The 18,837-nt window shown below is 40.4% G+C and overlaps 1 protein-coding gene across 1 annotated transcript in view; it reads right to left on the minus strand.

Moving 5' to 3' along the window:
• The window catches only part of LOC103371687 (corticotropin-releasing factor receptor 1), a 104,733-nt gene that overhangs the window by 47,263 nt on the left and 38,633 nt on the right, over positions 1–18,837 (minus strand). The window contains exons 4-5 of the mRNA XM_008301096.1: positions 18,210–18,295; positions 5,293–5,399 (exon numbers count right to left, since the gene is read on the minus strand). Of these exons, the coding sequence (XP_008299318.1) occupies positions 5,293–5,399; positions 18,210–18,295 (193 nt within the window). The remainder of the gene's footprint in view (positions 1–5,292; positions 5,400–18,209; positions 18,296–18,837) is intronic.

Here is an 18,837-nt window from a genome sequence, read left to right on the forward strand (position 1 = left end):
TTTTTTTAGCGTCTACTAGAATATATTGACATGCTTTAATGTTCAAAAGCTTCTTTTTTTTGTCATATTGTACAGAACTGCAGCATCTTTTCTCATTCTCTCTCCAAAACACTACATTTTAGCTCCTGTCTCTTTAAGGACCCTCCCAAAAATTTCCATCTGCTCTGATTGGTCAGCTGGCCACATAAATGTGAGGCAGTGTTGGGTAGTTACCCCAGATCTCTTGAGAAAATTAAATCAGTCAGCTAATAATGGCAAATACGGGCTGACAGGATGATCGAGAGTGGTAGTTTAATGATTCATTTCAGTGTTAAAGGGCTCTGCACACCTCGCATGAAAAGTATAAATAGAAGACTGGTCTATTTTTACATCTGTAGCGTAAATCCCCCCGGCGTATACGTTCGACTTACGCACCGCTATCAGTCTCGTGTGGCCACGTTTATTGATTACAGTGGAGGCGTAGTGTTGAATATGTTAAGAGTTCAGTGTCACCGCAGAGTTTAGCTCGAGGCAATATTTTGAAATTTCCACCTGAAGAAACATCTGCAAATTCAGTCTGGAGCAGCGCCGCAGCTGTGAAGTCAACAACTTAATGGACAAGAGTTGGGAGAATTTTAAAATGGCCAGAGTGAAACTAGAAAATGCTAATTTGTGCCTGATCAAAACTGTGGATTAGAGAGTAAATAACAGCCTTTTAACATCGATTCTTCGACACCGACACTGTAACAGACCATAAGCAGCACAATGTTCCATCCATTTCAGCCACAGCAGCACCAGGAGGCCTCTTTATCGAATGTGCCGCACTCAGCAACCTTCAAAAAAATGGCGGCAAATTGTGTTTTAATGACGGTGCAGCGGTCTCGGCGCTGGGACCTCCAGGCAGGGAAACGGTTAATTGATTGAATTGATTGATAGCTCATCATGCTGCCGCTGCCGGAGTTCTCTCTCTGTCAGAGTCCATTCATGCTTTGCTAATTTATCCTCAGGTCAGGCGGCTCAGCTCCTCCTCGGATCGGTCTTTTCTGAACTGCAAATTGCGTCTGATATTTAAGCTGCTCGGTGTATTAAAGAGAGGAGATGAATGGGGGGAAAAAACAGCACAATATACAATAAATGCAGTTCTCATTGGGTTTTCAGGACATATTTAAACCTAATGGCTGCAGCATAAACCTACATTCGTGTCAGATTATTCAGATGTGCTTCTATGAAGAGGAACATTAAAGGTAGCATTAACCCTCTGAACCCCCAGCAGGATTTTTTTTTTTTCTTGCTCCTGTCACAGTTCTAGTCGCTGTGGGCTCATTTTTCGCTGTAATATAAAGAGATGCACCTCTATGGAAACAGCACAACCAGGGCTGGAAGTAGAGAAGACTCACAGCTGGCTTCTGTGCAGAACAACACAGTTATCAGGCCATGAATCATAAAAAAGCAACGACTAAATTAGAATTTCTTTGATTATTTATTTAACTAAAATCTAAAAAAAAAAAAAAAAAAAAAAAAAAAGCCCAAAAATTTTCAAACCCCCAACAAGGGTGGCCCCAAAAGGTAAAATTTTGCAATTCCAATCCTGGCCTTTCCCCGAATTGGTTTAAAAAAGGGGCTTTAATTGTATTTTATTTTTGCAAAAAAGCAGTTATAATTACATATATCTAGAAAACAGAAAAATTTAACTTGATTATTTCACAAAAATGTAAGAAAACAATGTGCCCACAGCTGTTACTACTCCTGGCACTACTTTTTAAAGTATTTATAATTTTGTCCTGCCTGTTCTGGGTAACACAGCCTGCACTTCAGTCAGAAAGTTTTCAGAATTGTTGTCATGTCACTGTTTTTTGCATTTAAGTCATTGTTGACTTCACGGTTGCACAGAGAAGCTCAGATTTTTTTGTTTTTTTCAGAATCTGGTTTGAGGAAACGGTTTATTTCTGGCTAATTTTTAAACAAGACACGCAGAATAAAACCATTTTGATGGAATATTGTGATTTTAAGGCACGTTACCAATGAGTAGCTCGCTTCCTGTAGGAAAGTTGACAAATTCTTTCTCTTTTCAAAGTTTCTCACTCGAATAAAATGTGTATTTTTTGCAATATTTGAATTCTATAACATGAATTTCAAACTTGCCAGTGAGTTTTGGGATTTACGGGGTGAATCTAGTGTTTAGATCACAGATGAGCAATTCAGGGACCGTTGGAATGTATTTGTGTTTCTACAGCTTCTGTCTCTGTTAAATATTGTAATTATGGCGATTTTTAAAAAATGAGACATGCAGAATAAAGAGACTTTGGAGAAATATTGTCATTTTAACGCATGTCACAAATGAGTACTTCACTTCTTGTCGGAAAGTTGAAAATTCTTTCTGTCTTCACAATTTCTGGCTCTGATAAAAGGCATAATTTCTGCAAATTTTAAAAGATAATGTGCCTTCCATATTCACCAGTTTTGGGGATCAGAGGGTTTGGGATTATGAAACATTGCCTAGTTTCCTGATGGAACAGCAGGCCATGGATGAGTAGTTCAGGGACCGTTGGAAAGATGAAAACCTGATGATTCTTTCTGTTTTTATAGTTTCTGGCTCTGATAAATGAAATAATTTATGCAATATTTTAACCTTCAACATGCCTTTCAAACCTACTAGTGGGTTTTGGGGATCAGAGGGTTGTGAAATATTCCCAGGTTTCCCAGTCACAGATGAGGAGTTCAGGGACTGCTGGAAAGATGACTCGCTCTCTGATAAATAATGTAATTTTTGCGATTTTTCAGACGATAACGAGCCTTTCAAATCCACCAGTGTGTTTTGGGATTTAGAAGGTTAAAGCCAGTGGAAAATATGTTTCCGTATTACAGATGAGTAGTTCAGATACCGTTGGAAAATTTAACATCTGCTGATTCTTTCTGTTTTTACACTTCCTTGCTGATAAATTGTGTAATTTTGGTGATTTTTCAGTGCCTTTTAGCCTGCCACTGGGGTTTAGGGTTAAAACAAAAGCTCAGAATGATAATTTACAGAGATCTCACTCAGACTTGAGGAAGCTAAAGCTGCCATTTCATGTTTTCTTGATTAACTTTACACCTCGCTCTTCTCTCTGCTGCCTTTCTTTCTTTCTTTCTTTCTTTCTTTCTTTCTTTCTTTCTTTCTTTCTCTTCGGCGCTGAACAGGAAAGTCAACTTTTCTCTCCATCACATTGCCGGCGACAACGTTCCCTTAAACCAGAAGTCAGCAAACTTAAACACTCAAAGAGCCATTTGGACCAGTTTCCCACAGAAAAGAAGACATACATTGTTTGTTACCTTTATGCTACGTACAAAAAAAAACTACAGTGTGTTGCATTTATGAAATCAATGAACTGCTACAGAGAAAACAACATTTTGTTTCTGCATGCAAAAAAACAAGACGCTGGGTTAAAGGAATCCTCCTCATTTCATGTATGAAATAAAAAGCCAAACTTAAATCATCCACCTGCAGCAAAGTAAACATGCCGTCTGGTCGTCCTGCTGACTGCAGCTGGGACTGCTGACCAGACTCCTGACCGCCTGTGAGCGCTTTGGGATGGGGAGGAGCTCACGGCAGCTCGTTGAGGACAGTAACTGCAGAATGAGTCTCCAAAACACCAGAAAGTCTCCAGTAACACCAGAAAGAGTCGCCAGGAGGATTTGGAAAGTTGCGAGATTTAGCAAGAAAGTCACCAAGTTAGCAACACTGCGCACATCGGCGGTTGTGACGCATATTTTGAGCGACAAAATATAAACACGTTTTATTCCAATTAGTGATGCATGATATTAAAATTTCTGGCCGATACCGATATCCGATATTAAGAATTCATATATCGCTGATAATCGATATTACCGATGTCGATATTCAATTTTTGTTCACACCCAAAAAATGAGAATAAGTAAACACTGTGAGAATGTGAAAACTATTCAAAAGAAGCCCATACCAGATTATACCACATAGTTGTCGTTATTACAAAGTAAAACATCTTTAAACATATTTTAACGTTCAAGTCCAGGACTATCCATCCATCCATCCATTATCTATACACCGTTTAATCCTCACTAGGGTCGTGGGGGGCTGGAGTCTATCCCAGCTGACTGGGACAGACAACCAAGCACACTCACATTCACACCTACGGACAATTTAGAATCACCAATTAACCTCAACATGTTTTTGGACTTGTGGGAGGAAGCCGGAGAACCCGGAGAGAACCCACGCTGCACGGGGAGAACATGCAAACTCCACAAAGAAAGATCCCGGGTGTCCTCACTGGGACGCGAACCAGCAACCATCTTGCTGCGAGGCAACAGTGCTAACCAACTGCGCCACCCTGCAGCCCAGTTCAGGACTATTGAAGTAAAAACATCTGTGAAATAGCAGCAATATCAAACGTAGAGATGAAGGCGCTATCGTCGGTTTTTCACATTGGCTAAATTTGTTCATCGGACTGATACAATACATCGGAAAAAACACTAATATCGGCCGATACAGATGTGGTCGCCGATATATCGTGCATCACTAACTTTAATGTTACAAGATCACCATAATCTTCAAATTTTGAATTACATTTAAAAAACTAACAAACTAAAACAAAATAAATGTAAATTAATTACTCAATATATACTTTCCAAAGCCACAAGGAGCGGCAGCAGAGGTATGAAAGAGCCACATGTGGCTCCGGGTTGCCGACCCCTGCCGAAAACAATTCCCGGTTTCATTACGATGTCAGGAAGGTGAGCAGTCAAAATGCCAAACTCCTTCTCCAGCCCTGATGCCATTTTTAGCCGGCCGTCGTTCGTCCCCCCCCTCCCTGAACCGCCGCGGCCCACAAACACAGGTTATGCATAAACGCCGTCCATAAGAGCTTCTACTTATTACGTCTCTCGCTGCCCTTTCACGCTTTTCTCACTCCCCGGAGGTGTCCCGGCGATCGATAACGGTCGAGGGCGCTAAGACCTTTCTCTCGTTAACGCTTGGCTTATTCCAGTTTGTCGGAGAAACCCTCTCCAGCCGGTCGGTCCCAGCAGGCCTCTGCGGGGCTGTTTTTTGGTTCTCTTCCCGAGATGGGTCTATTATTCCCATTTGTAGGGGGGAAAACGTGGCCTAGTTTTTGTGGGCGTCTAAACCCCTTTTACATCTGCGGGATTGAGATAGGGGGAAGGTTTCATCCCATGACCAAACGGTTTGTGAATAAGAACGAGAGGCGCTTTGAACCTCTCGGGATCTCGGAGAATACTGACGTTTCTGTCACATCACGGATGTCTCCGGGATTATCGGCAGACAGCGAGGCCGACGCTTACCTCAAGCACAAGAAGAGGAAGAAGGCGATGAGCAGGGCCACCATGGAGATGCAGTGACCCAGGAAGTTTATGATCACAGCTATTTGGTAGTGCATCTTGCCTTTTTTCTGCAGGAAGAAAGAAAGAAAGGGAGGGGGGGAAAAAAAATACAAGATGAAGCTTTCGGGTGTTTCTGGTTTACAGATTTTTTTTTTTTGCATGATAGGAAAAGACACTTAAAAGACTCAAAAATCCTCTTTTATTTTCCAATTTTCGGGGCCGACTCCCGCTGCGGGTTTGATCAGGAACAGGCTGCTCACAATCACAGCAGGAGAGTCGGAATAAAATGAAATCACCAAAATTAAATAGCGACTCCAGATACGGATTCTGAGAAAATGGTTCCCTGGACGCAGACATGTAAAAGCTTCAACCACATCTGCACAGAAGCAGCACAAACACACACAAAAACTCTCTGTGTGCATCTCGCTAGTGATGTTTTCATGTTTCCTTGCTGTCATTTTGCATCACTTGTTCATTTTGTGTGGGTATCTTTCTTTTCTTTGCCATCATTTTGTGTTTGTTTGAAATCATTTTGCATTACTTATGATAGTTTTGCCTCTCTGCAGTTATTTTGTGCCTTTTTGAAGTTGTTTTGAATAGTTTGGGGGTTATTTTGTGTCTCTGTGTGTTTGCTCGATGTTTCCTTGCAGCTATCTTGTGCATTTTGGGTCATTTTGTGTCTCCTTTTGAGTATTTCTATTGTTTATTTTCATGTTGTTGCAGTCAACTGTTTAAAATCAAGGTTATATTGTGTCTCTTTGCCGTCATTTTGTGTATTTTGTTAGCAATTGTGTCTCTTTGTGGTCATTTTAATTGTTATTATCATCATTTTCTACGTACTGGAGGCCTTTCATTTCATTTTTTGGGTTGATTTCTGTTTCTTTGGGGTCATTTTGTGTCTCTGTGTTCGTTTCATGTCTTTTTGTCGTCATTTGATATATTTTGGGGGTCATGTTGTGTCTGAATGTGTTTGCTTTATGTCTCCTTGCAGTTATCTGTTGTATTTTGGGTCATTTTGTGTCTCTTTCTGGTCATTTTCAAATGTTTTATTGTTATTTTTCATGTTGTTGCAGTCATTTGATGTATTTTCAGGGTTGTTTTGTGTCTCTTTGTAGGTCATTTTTCCAGTTCTACGGTGTTGTTTTGTATTTTTTCGGGGTTATCTTGTGCCTCGTTGTGAACATTATGTGTCTGTGTTCATTAAATGTCTCTTAGCAGTCACTTTGTTCATTTTCGGGTCATCTTGGGCCTCTTTGTTTTCATTTAAAGTAATTTAATCATCTTTTTTTTGTGTTTATGTGTCCGTCTGATGTCTCCTTGCAGTTATCTTGTGCATATTTGGTCATTTTGTGTCTCGTTGTAATCACTTTCAGTATTTTTATTTTTTTTTCATGTTGTTGTGATTATCTTATATATGTTGGGGGTTGTTTTGTGTCTCTTTGCAGCCATTTTGTGTATTTGTTTAGTAATTTTTTAATCTCTTTGAGGTCATTTTTCAATTCTACGTCGTCGTTTTGTATTTTTCCAGGGTTATCTTGTGCCTCTTTGTGAACATTATGTGTCTCTTTGCAGTCACTTTGGTCATTTTCAGGTCATCTTGTGCCTCTTTGTTTTCATTTAGGGTAATTTAATCATCACTTTTTGGTCTTGTTGTGGTCATCTTGCATCTACGTGTCCGTCTGATGTCTCCTTGCTGTATTCAGCATATTTTAAGGGTCACTGTATGTCTCTTTGTGTCACTTCTTGTCTCTCTGTGTCTATTTGTGGTCATTTTATGCTTCTTGGTGTTTGTCTGACATCTCTTTATGACCATTTTGTGTATTTTTACAACCCTTTCATGTCTCTTTATGGTCATCCTGTGTGTGTTTATGGTCATTACGTGCCTCTCTTTGGTATTTTTTAGCAATTTCTAGCTGTTTTCCATCTCCTCCTGTGTTTTTTTTATCTTATTTTGTGATCAGTTTGTGCTGTCACCGCGTCACGGCCTATCGGTTTCCGAGGATGGGGGATCCTGCCGCCCTTCTGGCGTCGCTCCTGGTCGTGAAACACGAACGCTGGGAGGCTTTCGATCGTGCACGCTCTCCACACGAGGCCTCCTGAGAAGATCTTACGACGAACAGAGACACATCTTCCTGTAACTCGCTGCCTAAGACCACTGTCTGCGACTTGGATATCCATTGTGATCGGATTTCCCCCCCCACCCCCCGACGTCCAACGACAGTAATCTGCGCTGTAAGTGGATTTATGTAACCTACTGGTGTCTACGCCGAGATTAAATGTGGGCACGTTTAATCCCCGCCCCACCCACGCCGGCCCACGTCATCTGTCCCATTCACTACATTTTGGTGCAACGGCTCAAGTCTTTAACTCTTTATACGTCTGCAGAGGCAGGAAGTCAGCGATAGCAGCTCTTCTCCTTCTCTGCTAAACTGCAGGACGCTTTGATATTAAATGGGATGTGTGGCCGGACTCCTGAGTAGAAAATCTCATCTGCTTGTCACAAAACAAATCATATGAGGTCTCTACAATCCTCTGTGGTTAAAGTTGAGATTATCCTACGCAACAAAAACATCTTGTTTGCGGTGAGAAAAGATCCTGATTAAAAGTGTCGGTCTTAAGGAGAGAGTAATTCTGCTCTTAGAATGCACAATAAAGGAAAAACAGGCCTGAGTGGTTTCCACGTCTCGTTTAATCCTCTGAGCAACAAGCTGTGACAGTTTGATTCACTGTGAGCTCGTTTTTCACGGCATCATAAAGTGGAAACAACACAACCATGACCAGAAGTAGAGAGAACTCCAATATGACACGGCTAGAATGCCATAAGTCATGAAAAAAAGACAAAACGAAAGCAGATTTTCTTTGATTACTAAGATTAACAAAATGTGAAAAAAACTGGAATCAACATCAACAGGTGTCACCAACAGTAGGGAAAGAAAGTGTGGCTCTGAATGCGATAGATATTTTACTATTCGATTTGTTTCCGTACTCGTCTGTTTTGTTTAAACGCTGCCTGCAGTTCAGTCAAGAAGTCTCAGTTACACAGAGGAGGACAGAAGTTTTCTGCAGAATCAGGTGCAAACGGTTGGTTTTCAGCAAATTCCTAACTGAGGCATTTGGAATAAATTGACTTTAATTCTAATTTTAAGGTTAAATTTAGTTAATTTTTCAGTTGGAGCTGGGAGCAGTTCAGCAGAAAGTTAAAATCCAGCTATTCTTCTGTTTTTATAGGTTCTGATTCTGACCCAATAGTAGGTTTTGTAAACATAAATATAGAGAAAGGCTGATTAGGAGCTGATGTACGGAAGTGCAAAAAAAAAATATTACTTTCCTCGTGTCCTTTTCATTACAATTTTTTATTTAAATGTTGTATTTAATTATTTATGCTTAAGTCAGGGCTGCAAAGTGGATCAGTGGTTAGCACTGTTGCCTCACAGCAAGAAGGTCGCCGGTTCGCGTCCCAGTGGGGGAACCGGGATCTTTCTGCGTGGAGTCTCCATGTTCTCCTCATGCAGCGTGGGTTCTCTCCGGGTTCTCCGGCTTCCTCCCACACAGTCCAGAAACATGTTGAGGTTAATTGGTGATTCTAAATTGTCCGTAGGTGTGAATGTGAGTGTGCTTGGTTGTCTGTCTCTAAGTGTAGCCCTGTGATAGACTGGTGACCTGTCCAGGGTGTCCCCTGCCTTCACCCTGAGTCAGCTGGGATAGACTCCAGCCCCCCATGACCCTAATATAATGTTCATCATCATCACTAAGAAGACATGATGAATGTTTTCGAGCGCCCATGACCCTAGTGAGGATTAAGCGGTGTATAGATAATGGATGGATGCTTAAGTCATTTTTCATCCTCTATCGAGTAACCCATAGATATTCTGCTTTTTCTCATGTATGATTAAGAAAGTAGAATAAAATTTGAGACTCTGGAACCATCAAATTTGGGGATTTTTTTATGTAAACTATATATGTAGAGTTTTAAATTTAGCTGTAAAATTGATTAAAGTGGAGTAAAAAATACAATATTTTAATCTGAAATAGAGCAAAAATAGATGCACAAGCACCTTAAATCTGTTTTTAAGCACATTAATTGGGTCTATGTACTTAGTCACGACTTCTCAGTTGCATCGAGGAAGGCAGAATTATTATTGTTTTTGCAGAATCTAGTTAGTGATTATTTCTTTTTCATGATTTTTTAAATGAAAGTCCTTGAATAAAGTGCATTGACTGTAGTGTCTGATGTTTTATCTTAGATTTGGTTAATTTTCCTCATGGAACAGAACGTTAAATAGTTCAAGGACTGTCGGAAAGTTAAAAAGCCGATGAATTTGTCTGTTAGAGTGTTCAGCCCTCAAAAAAAGGTGTAATTTTAGTGATTTTTAAAAAAAATATAACATGGTTTTGGGGTTCACACAATTAACGCAGAGGGACGGTTGGATTTCACAAACTTAGATCTTCCCACATGATTCATAATTATTACAAAACAAGTCATGCGAGTTCAGTCCTGACCTGACACCTCTGTGGTTGGAGTTATTTAAAGCATAAAGCAACAAGAATGACTTTGTTTAGGTTCGGGGGGAAGATCAGGGTCATTATCTCTGGCGCTGGTTTTAGAGAACGTAATCATCCATCTGTGTCGTCAAGACAATCATCCCTTCATCGTGTGACTCTCGTTAGAGCTTCAGATGTTCTCCGTGGACAGTAAACAAGCTGCTGACAACATGACTTTCCAACAACAAAACAGGCTCATTCAAGTGTAACGCCATGAATCCCCGTCAGCGCTGAGACGACGCTCACATCTTATCAGTGGAGTATCAGCCGTCACATTGAAGAGTTGGTCTCGTAGATTAGTTTCGTTGCACCCAAATAAAAGACCTGTGTACGTAAAGAACTGCACAGGTGATAAAATGTCGGATGTAACACACAGTTTAATGAAAGCAGTTTAAATCTATGATGTTCAGTGTTCATGGAGGATGACGGGCGTTTTCACAGGTTTAGTGTTACTGGAGATTTCTTTCAAAACTCTAGTTGAAATGCAGATTTACTCATGTTTTGTCAACGCGAGAAGATCCAATCATCATTAAAGCAAGACAGACAATAAAACAAAACGGTCGTAGTTGTCGTATTGTGTCACTTCAGTCATTCTTAATTCCTATCTGGTACGTTTGTGTATTTTGTGGTTGTTTTTTTTCTTTGTGATCATTATGTATGTTATTGTGATAGTTTTTTCCATTATTTGTGTTCCTTTTGTGTCTTAATGGTAATTTATCATTCCTAGCTGGTAATTTTGTGTATTTCTGTGGTATTTTTTGTATTTCTTTGTGATCATTTTGTGTATTATTTTAGTCGTTTTTGTATGTCTTTATGGTTCTTTGTGAATTATTGTGGTTGTTTTTCATTTCTTTGTGGTCATTTTGAGTCTTTATGGTAATTTTTCATTTCTATCTGGTAATTGATTGTATTTTGGTGGTAGTTTTATCTTTCTTTGTGGTAATTTTGCATGTAATTGTGTTACTTTTTCCTTTCTTTGTGGTGATTTTGTGGCTCTTATTGGTAATTTTTTATTTCTATGTATTTTGATAGTAGTTTTTCTTTTTTTGTGCTCACTTTATGTTCTATTGTGATAGTTTTTCTTTTACTTTGTGGTCATTTTGTATCTCTTTATGTTCTTTCACTGTCTTTCATTTTGCATCTCCTCCTTCTGGTATTGTTCCATCTCTTGTGTATTTGTGATCGTTTTACGTCTCTATGTGCTCATTTCACTTCTGATTGTTTTTTTTAATCTCTTTGCGACCCTTTGCCGTGTCTTTGCGGTTGCTTTATAACTGACTTCCCCACGAGGTAAACAGAGAGTCGACTCATTCAGTAATTCACACGGACACTAACTATCTATAACTCTTCTACTTTTCCCATTTTTATAGGAGGGCAAATCAGAATTTAGGGGAGCTTCTGCCAAAGCTCCGGCCTGCTTCCGGCTATAAAACATGAAAACCTGGAACACTTTTGAACGTGCACGCTCTTCTATTTGCAGAATCCAAGATCCACCTTAAAAGTTGCTGGTAGCTGCAACACAGGAAATTAAATTATGATTATTATTTTTTGGCAACGATGTAGAGGTTGTAAAACGTCCTCTCATTTGTTGGAACAGCTGAAAGAGAAAAAACGATAATAATATAATCATAAAATGACTTCTGTAGTTATTTAAAGCCTTTATTTTTGCCTGTATAGCACATTTATCGCTATTATTAGTCGGGTTGCAACACATTTATTTGCAAAGTCAGTTATTTTCAATCTCAATCTGCCATATTTGACTTAAAGATACTAAGATAAGCTGGACAGAATCCTTTATGTGGAAGCTTTAGGTGGTTTCCTTTGTAAATAAATGAGTTTCGACAGGAAGACATAATGTTCTATTCATGCCGTCAGTTTAAAATTTCATCTCGCGGTCAGTTTTTCTTGACGTATGCAAACGTGTCGCCGTGGGAACGAACCGCAATCTAACTGTACTAACTTATACATACTTAAATAAATAGGACTCCACCCCTGGGTGTTTCTGCTCTTGTGCCAACCACATGTATTCTAATAACGGTAGTCAAAACAAGAGCGAAGTGCATCCTGCTGATTAACAGCCTTCATGACGGGAAGATTTACCGCCGTATTAGACGCCATTCGTTTGGAGTAGGTGTAGCTGCCTAATAAACTGGAAACCGGCTGTGTGTGTTTGATTTGCTGTATACGTGTGAAGCGAGAGCAATGAAACAATGAAGGGACATAAAACCAGCGTGAGTTTTCATCCTGGAAGCTCTGCTGGTGTTTCATCTGAGTAAATAAAGAGCAAACACGACCAACCAGGACGTACAGAATCCTTCTATCGCAGAGTTTTATCGCAGAGAGATGATTTTAAAGGTATGACAGAAGAAGTAATTACACTGAACATCGTTAGTGGTGAGATAAATGATGCGAACTCTGTGGAATTTGCTTGGTTTCTGCTCTAATTGCTCCTAAATCGTGGTCTGCTCTTCAACCGAAGCCCTTTTTACAGACACGAGATACGCCGATGTGTCGCTTCCATCTGTCTAAGTGACGGCATCCAGCATTTACTGAGACATAAGTCACTGTTAATGCTCTTCACAGCTTCATTCAGACAGAGTTTACAACAATCACATCGTCTCCTCTGGTTACTGCTGCTGTTCCATTAACGGCTTTCTGTGGAGAACCTGCAGCCGGTAGATGCTGCAGGTATTTGATAGATCTGAAGGAAAGAATCCTACAAACAGCTGGAAGCAACTAAATAAACTTCAGCACTAACTACTTTATGTCATTAACATCCCACAAGATGTCATGGTTTTTGGTTTTATTGAGTTTCTTATTGGAACAGATCCCTGTCCTTATGTGTCTCTAGATGTTTTACTTTGTCCCTTTGTGTGTTTTCCCTCCTTTTTGACTGTCATCTTCTTTTTGTCTGTCGTATTTCTTTTGTAAAAGAAGAGATGTCTTTGCTTGTATCTATTTATTGTTTTACATAGATATTATTTTCCCTCCTTTTTAATTGTCCTGGTCTTTTGTTTTGTTTGTATTTTTTTGCTTTTTTTTTTTTTAAAAAGATGCATTTAGTTGTGTGTCTCTAGTTGTGTCTTCTGTTTGTGTGTCATCCCTGATGTTTGATTGCCATTGTTTTTGCTTTTGTTGAATAAAAAGCTGTCTTTTCTTGTGTCTACGTATGTTTTACTTCATCCCATTGTGCGGTTCTTTTTGGATCGTCATGATCTTTGGCTTTGTTTGTCGTTTTTTTTTAAAGATCAAATTCCTTGTTTGTGTCAAGTGACAGTGTTACATCTTCTGATTGTGTGTTTTCCCTCCTTTTGGATTTTCTTCTGTGTTCTGTTTATATCATTTCATCTCTACGTTTAGGTGTATCCTGTATGTTTTTTTCTCGAACGTTTACCTTTGAATTGTTTCTTGAATTAGACTTTTTCTCTTTGGATTTCCTCTGCTGGACGTTAAACTGTTGACCAGTTCATATGGGTACTCTCTGGTCGCCTTCCATTTGTTTTCTGTAAAACCCTTCAGTAGGGTTTTTTAAGTTTATTTTTGCCGCCAAAACCTGCCAGCTGTTTGTGACTACTTGGCTGCTCTCCTGACACCGATGAGATGCTCTGAGCCAGTTATTTAAAAACCCTTTGGCGCCTGATTTATTCAATCCACAGCCGGAGCCATTGTCACGAGATGATCAGCGTTATTCTCCTTCGCCTGTCACTGGTTTTAACGTGGCTGACTGATGTACATGTGTGCATTAATATAGATATATGAAAACTCCAGGAGGGCTGGCGAACATAAATCAATCAAACAGGAGGATCTGAAACGCACAGCAGAGCGTTGAGGTCATCTTAAATGAGGGACAACGAGAAGACTGACCAACCACCAGCCTCATGAAACTCTAAATGTGAGGCCACAAGAGTCTAAAGCAAACTTTCTAGACTCACTAACTTTCTATAAGACGCCAAAGGAAATGAGGATTTCTCCTTTTCCTCTAACAAACTGTCTAATCAGTCTTTCCGCCCAGCTGAAGCGCTGAATTTCCGGTTCAATACTGGCTGAACTTTAAAGAGAAACTACTTCAACTCCTCCTTTCTTCCCCCCCTGATGTCAATCACTCTGCTGCTGCCACCTGGTGATTTATGTCTCGGCTACCAGAGAAAGAGAAGAAAAAAAAAAATCAAACGCACATTTTTAAAAGGTCAGACACTCTATATCCATTTTCTGCAGGGATCGATTAGACATCAGACTCAGAGAGAGACTGAAAAAAAATGAAGGGTTTCAGTCCAAACACTGTTTTCTCATCTTCACAGATCCATAAAGTACAAATCACCGGTAACCTAATACATGCCGTCACTGCTGACATAAAACAGGTGATATTCTAGATTTCTCTGACTGTCAGCAAACACACAAAATGACCAAAACTGATAATAAATTGATTCTTTTTTCTTCTCCTTTTGGTTTTAGTTTGAATCACCAGCGTTCCTGCTCCACAGCTGTTAATTGAACATTGATTTATCGTCAGGAAGGTTTTTATAAGCTCAAAGCAATTCATGTGTAGAAACAGAATCACCATTAAATCAATATCATCTCAATGATCGCGCCAACTGCCAATTTTCTTCACAGTTTATTTTAAATTGGACAAGAAGACAATTTGTATCTGATGTCACCGGCTGATGTGTTTTTGCTGGTTTTGAAGTATCACGTTAAATTAAGCTCTCCCAGTTTCACAAACTTCTCGTATTTTAATTTCTTATGAATGATGAGATGGAGAAGAGGTGGATTGATTTAGTGAGGGGCCACGCTGACGGAGGCCGTTTTACACCTGGTAGTTTTACAAACCTTCATCTGAGACAAGTGGGATTTGATTATAATCGGCTACCTCACATCCACTGGTCTTTATCTGCTTGTCCAATAAACACTTATCTGATGCCAGCGCTGACGGTAAACGCCTCCCAATGAGAGTGACTTATAACAATCCAAACACAACACATTACCAAAGCCATGTTGGCGCCCACCAAAGTTTACCAAATGAGTTTCTTGAATCTTACTCAAAATGGGATGAAACCATAGACTGTATAAAAGATGGACGTAGCAACCGGCCCTGAAAAATGAAGCCAACCTGGAAGTGTCAAAAACCTGCAATATCACTACGTCCACTAGCTGCTGGCTCCAAACAGCCCTGGCTCCCATTGACTTGAATTGGAAAAGAAGTGATCACAGATCATGAAATACTGCATTCCGACAGCTCAGGATTTTTTTCTGATTAGTTTTCATGGTCAAGTCCAGAGATCAGGTGGCCAATCTGAAAATAAACCAATACTGAATTTTTAAAAACCGTCAAAATGTTGAGGGGCAAGGGGCGTGGCTGGCTTGACTGACAGTCGGCAGCGAGGATACAGACGAAGCGAGCAGAAGGCGGTAAATGTGGGCGGGCAGAGAGGGCCCGCCTCTCAATCCGTCTGACCAATCGCTGCTCCGATGGCTCCGCCCCCCCCCCGACGATTTTTGCGTCACTGGCTCCAAAAACCCAAGATGTCAACCAGGAAGTAGCAAAACCCTGGCTTCATTTTCTCAGTGCAGAAACCAACGGGTGACGTCACGGTAGCTACGTCCATCTTTTATACAGTCTATGGATGAAACCACTCAAATTTCAGCAGCAGAATTTAGGAGTTATTCCAAACCAACAGAAATGTAAAAATATCACATTTGTGGTGTCTGGATTCCCCCTTGCTTTCAATGTTTATGGTAAATCATTCCAATTGCCTGCAGCCATAGACTGTATTTAATGCAGAGATGTCCAGTTCCGGTCCTTGTGAGCTACTGTCCTGCAGGTTTTAGACGTTTCCATACTGCAACACACCTGACTCACATTAATGGATCATTAACAGACTTGTGTAGAACTTGACAACAAGCTGTTGGACATCCATTAATCTGAGTCAGGTGTGTTGCAGTACGGAAACGTCTAAAACCTGCCGGACAGTAGCTCACGAGGACCGAAGTTGGAGATCTCTGATTTAATGGATGTGAAAAGTGAAGCCTGCATTTCTTCTATCAGCCAGCAGGGGGCGACTCGTCTAGTTGGAAAAAGAACTCTGATTGAAATTCATACCAAAATCACCCGACTTTCCATTTGATTTGTTCCCTCAGTAAACATTTTCCTCATGAGTTTATGATCTCGATCGCTAGTTTCAAGTCGCGTTCAATACAGCATGATGTTGAATTTATAAATTATGGTTCCAGTTAGAGTAGAATAGACAACAAAGCAGATAAGTTTTAGGCTGCCTAGACATGGACTCACCGACAATCACATACTTGGCTGAACTGCAGGCGGTGTTTTACACAGCTAGGAGACGAGTATGGAAACAGATTAAAAATAAAGTAATAAACATGTGTATAGCATGTGAACTCACCTTTTTGTTAACACATGTGTTGACGTTACACATGTTGATTTTCTAATTCAACTTTTATTTTCTCTAGGGATGTCCGATATTGACTTTTTTGCCAATATTCGATATGCTGATACTGTCCGACTCTCAATTTCCGATTCCGATATCAACCGATACCGACATATGTTTGCTACTTCAGCCACACTTGGTTACACGCTTCATGACGCAGTTTGATGTCGTCGTCGTTTGCGTGCTGATAAATGCCAGCGTTATTTTATCGGTTTTCATTAAAGGTGTAACGTGAGGGTTCGTTGACGGTTAATTGATCACTCTGATTAATAATGAGACAGCAGGACAGCGATCTTTACTCTTTACATGTCAGCGGCCACAACGACTTCCTGACACACGCTGTCACCTGACCGAACTAGCCAATCAGGAGGAAGCAGAACCAAACTGGGCAAATGCAAGTGTGCTACATAACAGCAGATTGACAGATGAACTTGTATGACACAAATGAAAATGTGTAAATAATAATTCTGCAAACATAAATGTAAACTGCTACTCAGGTAATCAATATCTATTGTAACAAATGAACTTGAACTAACATATTTTCCTGTAATATTTGATTTTACTGTTCAGTGTTTACTCAGCAGAAATCATTCTTCATTTATGAACCTTACAGAGGCAAAAAAAAAAGTTTGCATCTCCTCCTACTGGTATTGTTACATCTCTTGTGTGTTTGTGATCGTTTTACGTCTCTATGTGCTCATTTTACTTCTGATTGTGGTTGTTTTTTTATGCCAATATCGGGCCGATACTATCAGGACATCCCTCATTTTTTTCATGAATAAAGGCATTATGACTTTATGTCCCTGCAAAGACATTTTTTAAAGTTCTCTCTCCTTCTAGTTTCCATAGAGGTGCAGGACTTGTGAAAAATGAGCCCACGGTGAGTAAAAATGTGACGGGGCCGATAAATTCACAGAAAAATTGCTCGGGGTTCAGGGGGTTGAACGAGAAAAGTCCACATTTGGAGCTGATTTAATGTTGAAAATCTGCTGTTGGAACTAATGAGCAGAAGAGGATTTCATGACAAAAAGGACAAGACAGAAAGCACATCAGGCTTTTCTTTTAAATGCAGACTAAGGATGGAGACGGGGCTCAATGAATGATGGAAAATAATGTAGGTTGCGACGTAAAGAGAAACTCAGCTGCTGAATATTGAGTTTGAGCAGATGGTCAGACAAAGCAAACACACTGGAGCACATGTTGCTGTTGTGTCATTTCATCTTTCTACGTAGAAAAAAACAAAACGGGGCTCTAATTGTTTACCGGCTGATTTGGGTCATCGTGTTCCGTCCGAGTGCTTTATCTCAATCCTAATTAACACGAGCGGCGCCCATCGCAATCACAATCACAATGCGGCCGCCCAGGTGGAGGCTGCGGCTGCATAAATAAATAAATAAACAAAACCGGCAACATGTGAACGGATAAAAATCTGGAGCAGCAGCGTTTCCTTCCTCCCGCTTTCACGACTTGCTCACATCGCCGGAGGAATAATGATGTTTGAAGAGAAAATCGCTGTTGCGGTCGCCGCTTTCTTTGGAGGAATTTAAAAAAGAAAGAAAAAACACTTTTATGTGTTGGGAAGAGAAACAGCTGCAGGTTGATAAGCAGATTTCAAGCCTCCGCCTACGTACCAAACCAGCCTCGATGACTTGAAAACGCTCATTGTGCTTTCCCATCCCTTCCGGTGATGCTCTCGGGGCGAGCCGCGCCACACGTGTTGTATTTTTAGTTTCAACTCCGACGTCCTTCTCGGGGCTGCGTAACCCCCGAATCGCTATAGATGCTACGAGAAACAAACTGCTCGTTCCGCCGCCGCCGACCTCGCTTTGCTTGTTTTATGCTTCACGCCTCACAAAAGACTCCAGATTCATCAGGACTCGTGCGACGTCTTACCTCCTCGTGAAGTATGGCCTTGCACATGGAGTAGTTCCCCTTCAGCGCCCAGGTCCCATTCGCGAGACACTTCCTATAAACATTATCTGCACAGAGAAGACAACAAGACAGACAGAGAGAAGGCTGTTATCAGCAGACCAAGTGACTCTTTGTTGATTTTGCTCATATTTTATTCTCATCTTTCGCTTCTCTTCAAGGCCTTTTTTGGCCTCGTATCCCTGGAAATATAGGATGTGAGTTCCTGCTCGGTTCGCGGCGGCACCGCGACCTTTCGCTGCTTTTGAGACTAATAGGGAGAGATATCATTAGAGGTAGTGGAACAAGCTGTGATTTTTCACACGTTTGCTGTCAGGGCAGTCTACCACCCCTCTGCATAAGGACGGTTTGTCTTCTTTACATTTACTAACCAGCGGCCTGCGTTCAGCCTCAATCCTCCAACATCTGAACAGCCACGTTATCATAGCACCAGGAAGTGCAAACACTCCTGTATTTTTATCTGTTTATGTGTCTTTTAGAATGTTTGGCTGTAAAATAGACAATTTTAATGTAAATCCAAAAATTCAATGTTGAACAGATATTTGCTGTTATTTGAAAGAATTTTCTCTGGCAAACAAAAAGGTAGAAACTG

Source organism: Stegastes partitus, unplaced genomic scaffold (genome assembly GCF_000690725.1).
Source record: "Stegastes partitus isolate 25-593 unplaced genomic scaffold, Stegastes_partitus-1.0.2 Scaffold1628, whole genome shotgun sequence".
NCBI lineage: Eukaryota > Metazoa > Chordata > Actinopteri > Pomacentridae > Stegastes > Stegastes partitus.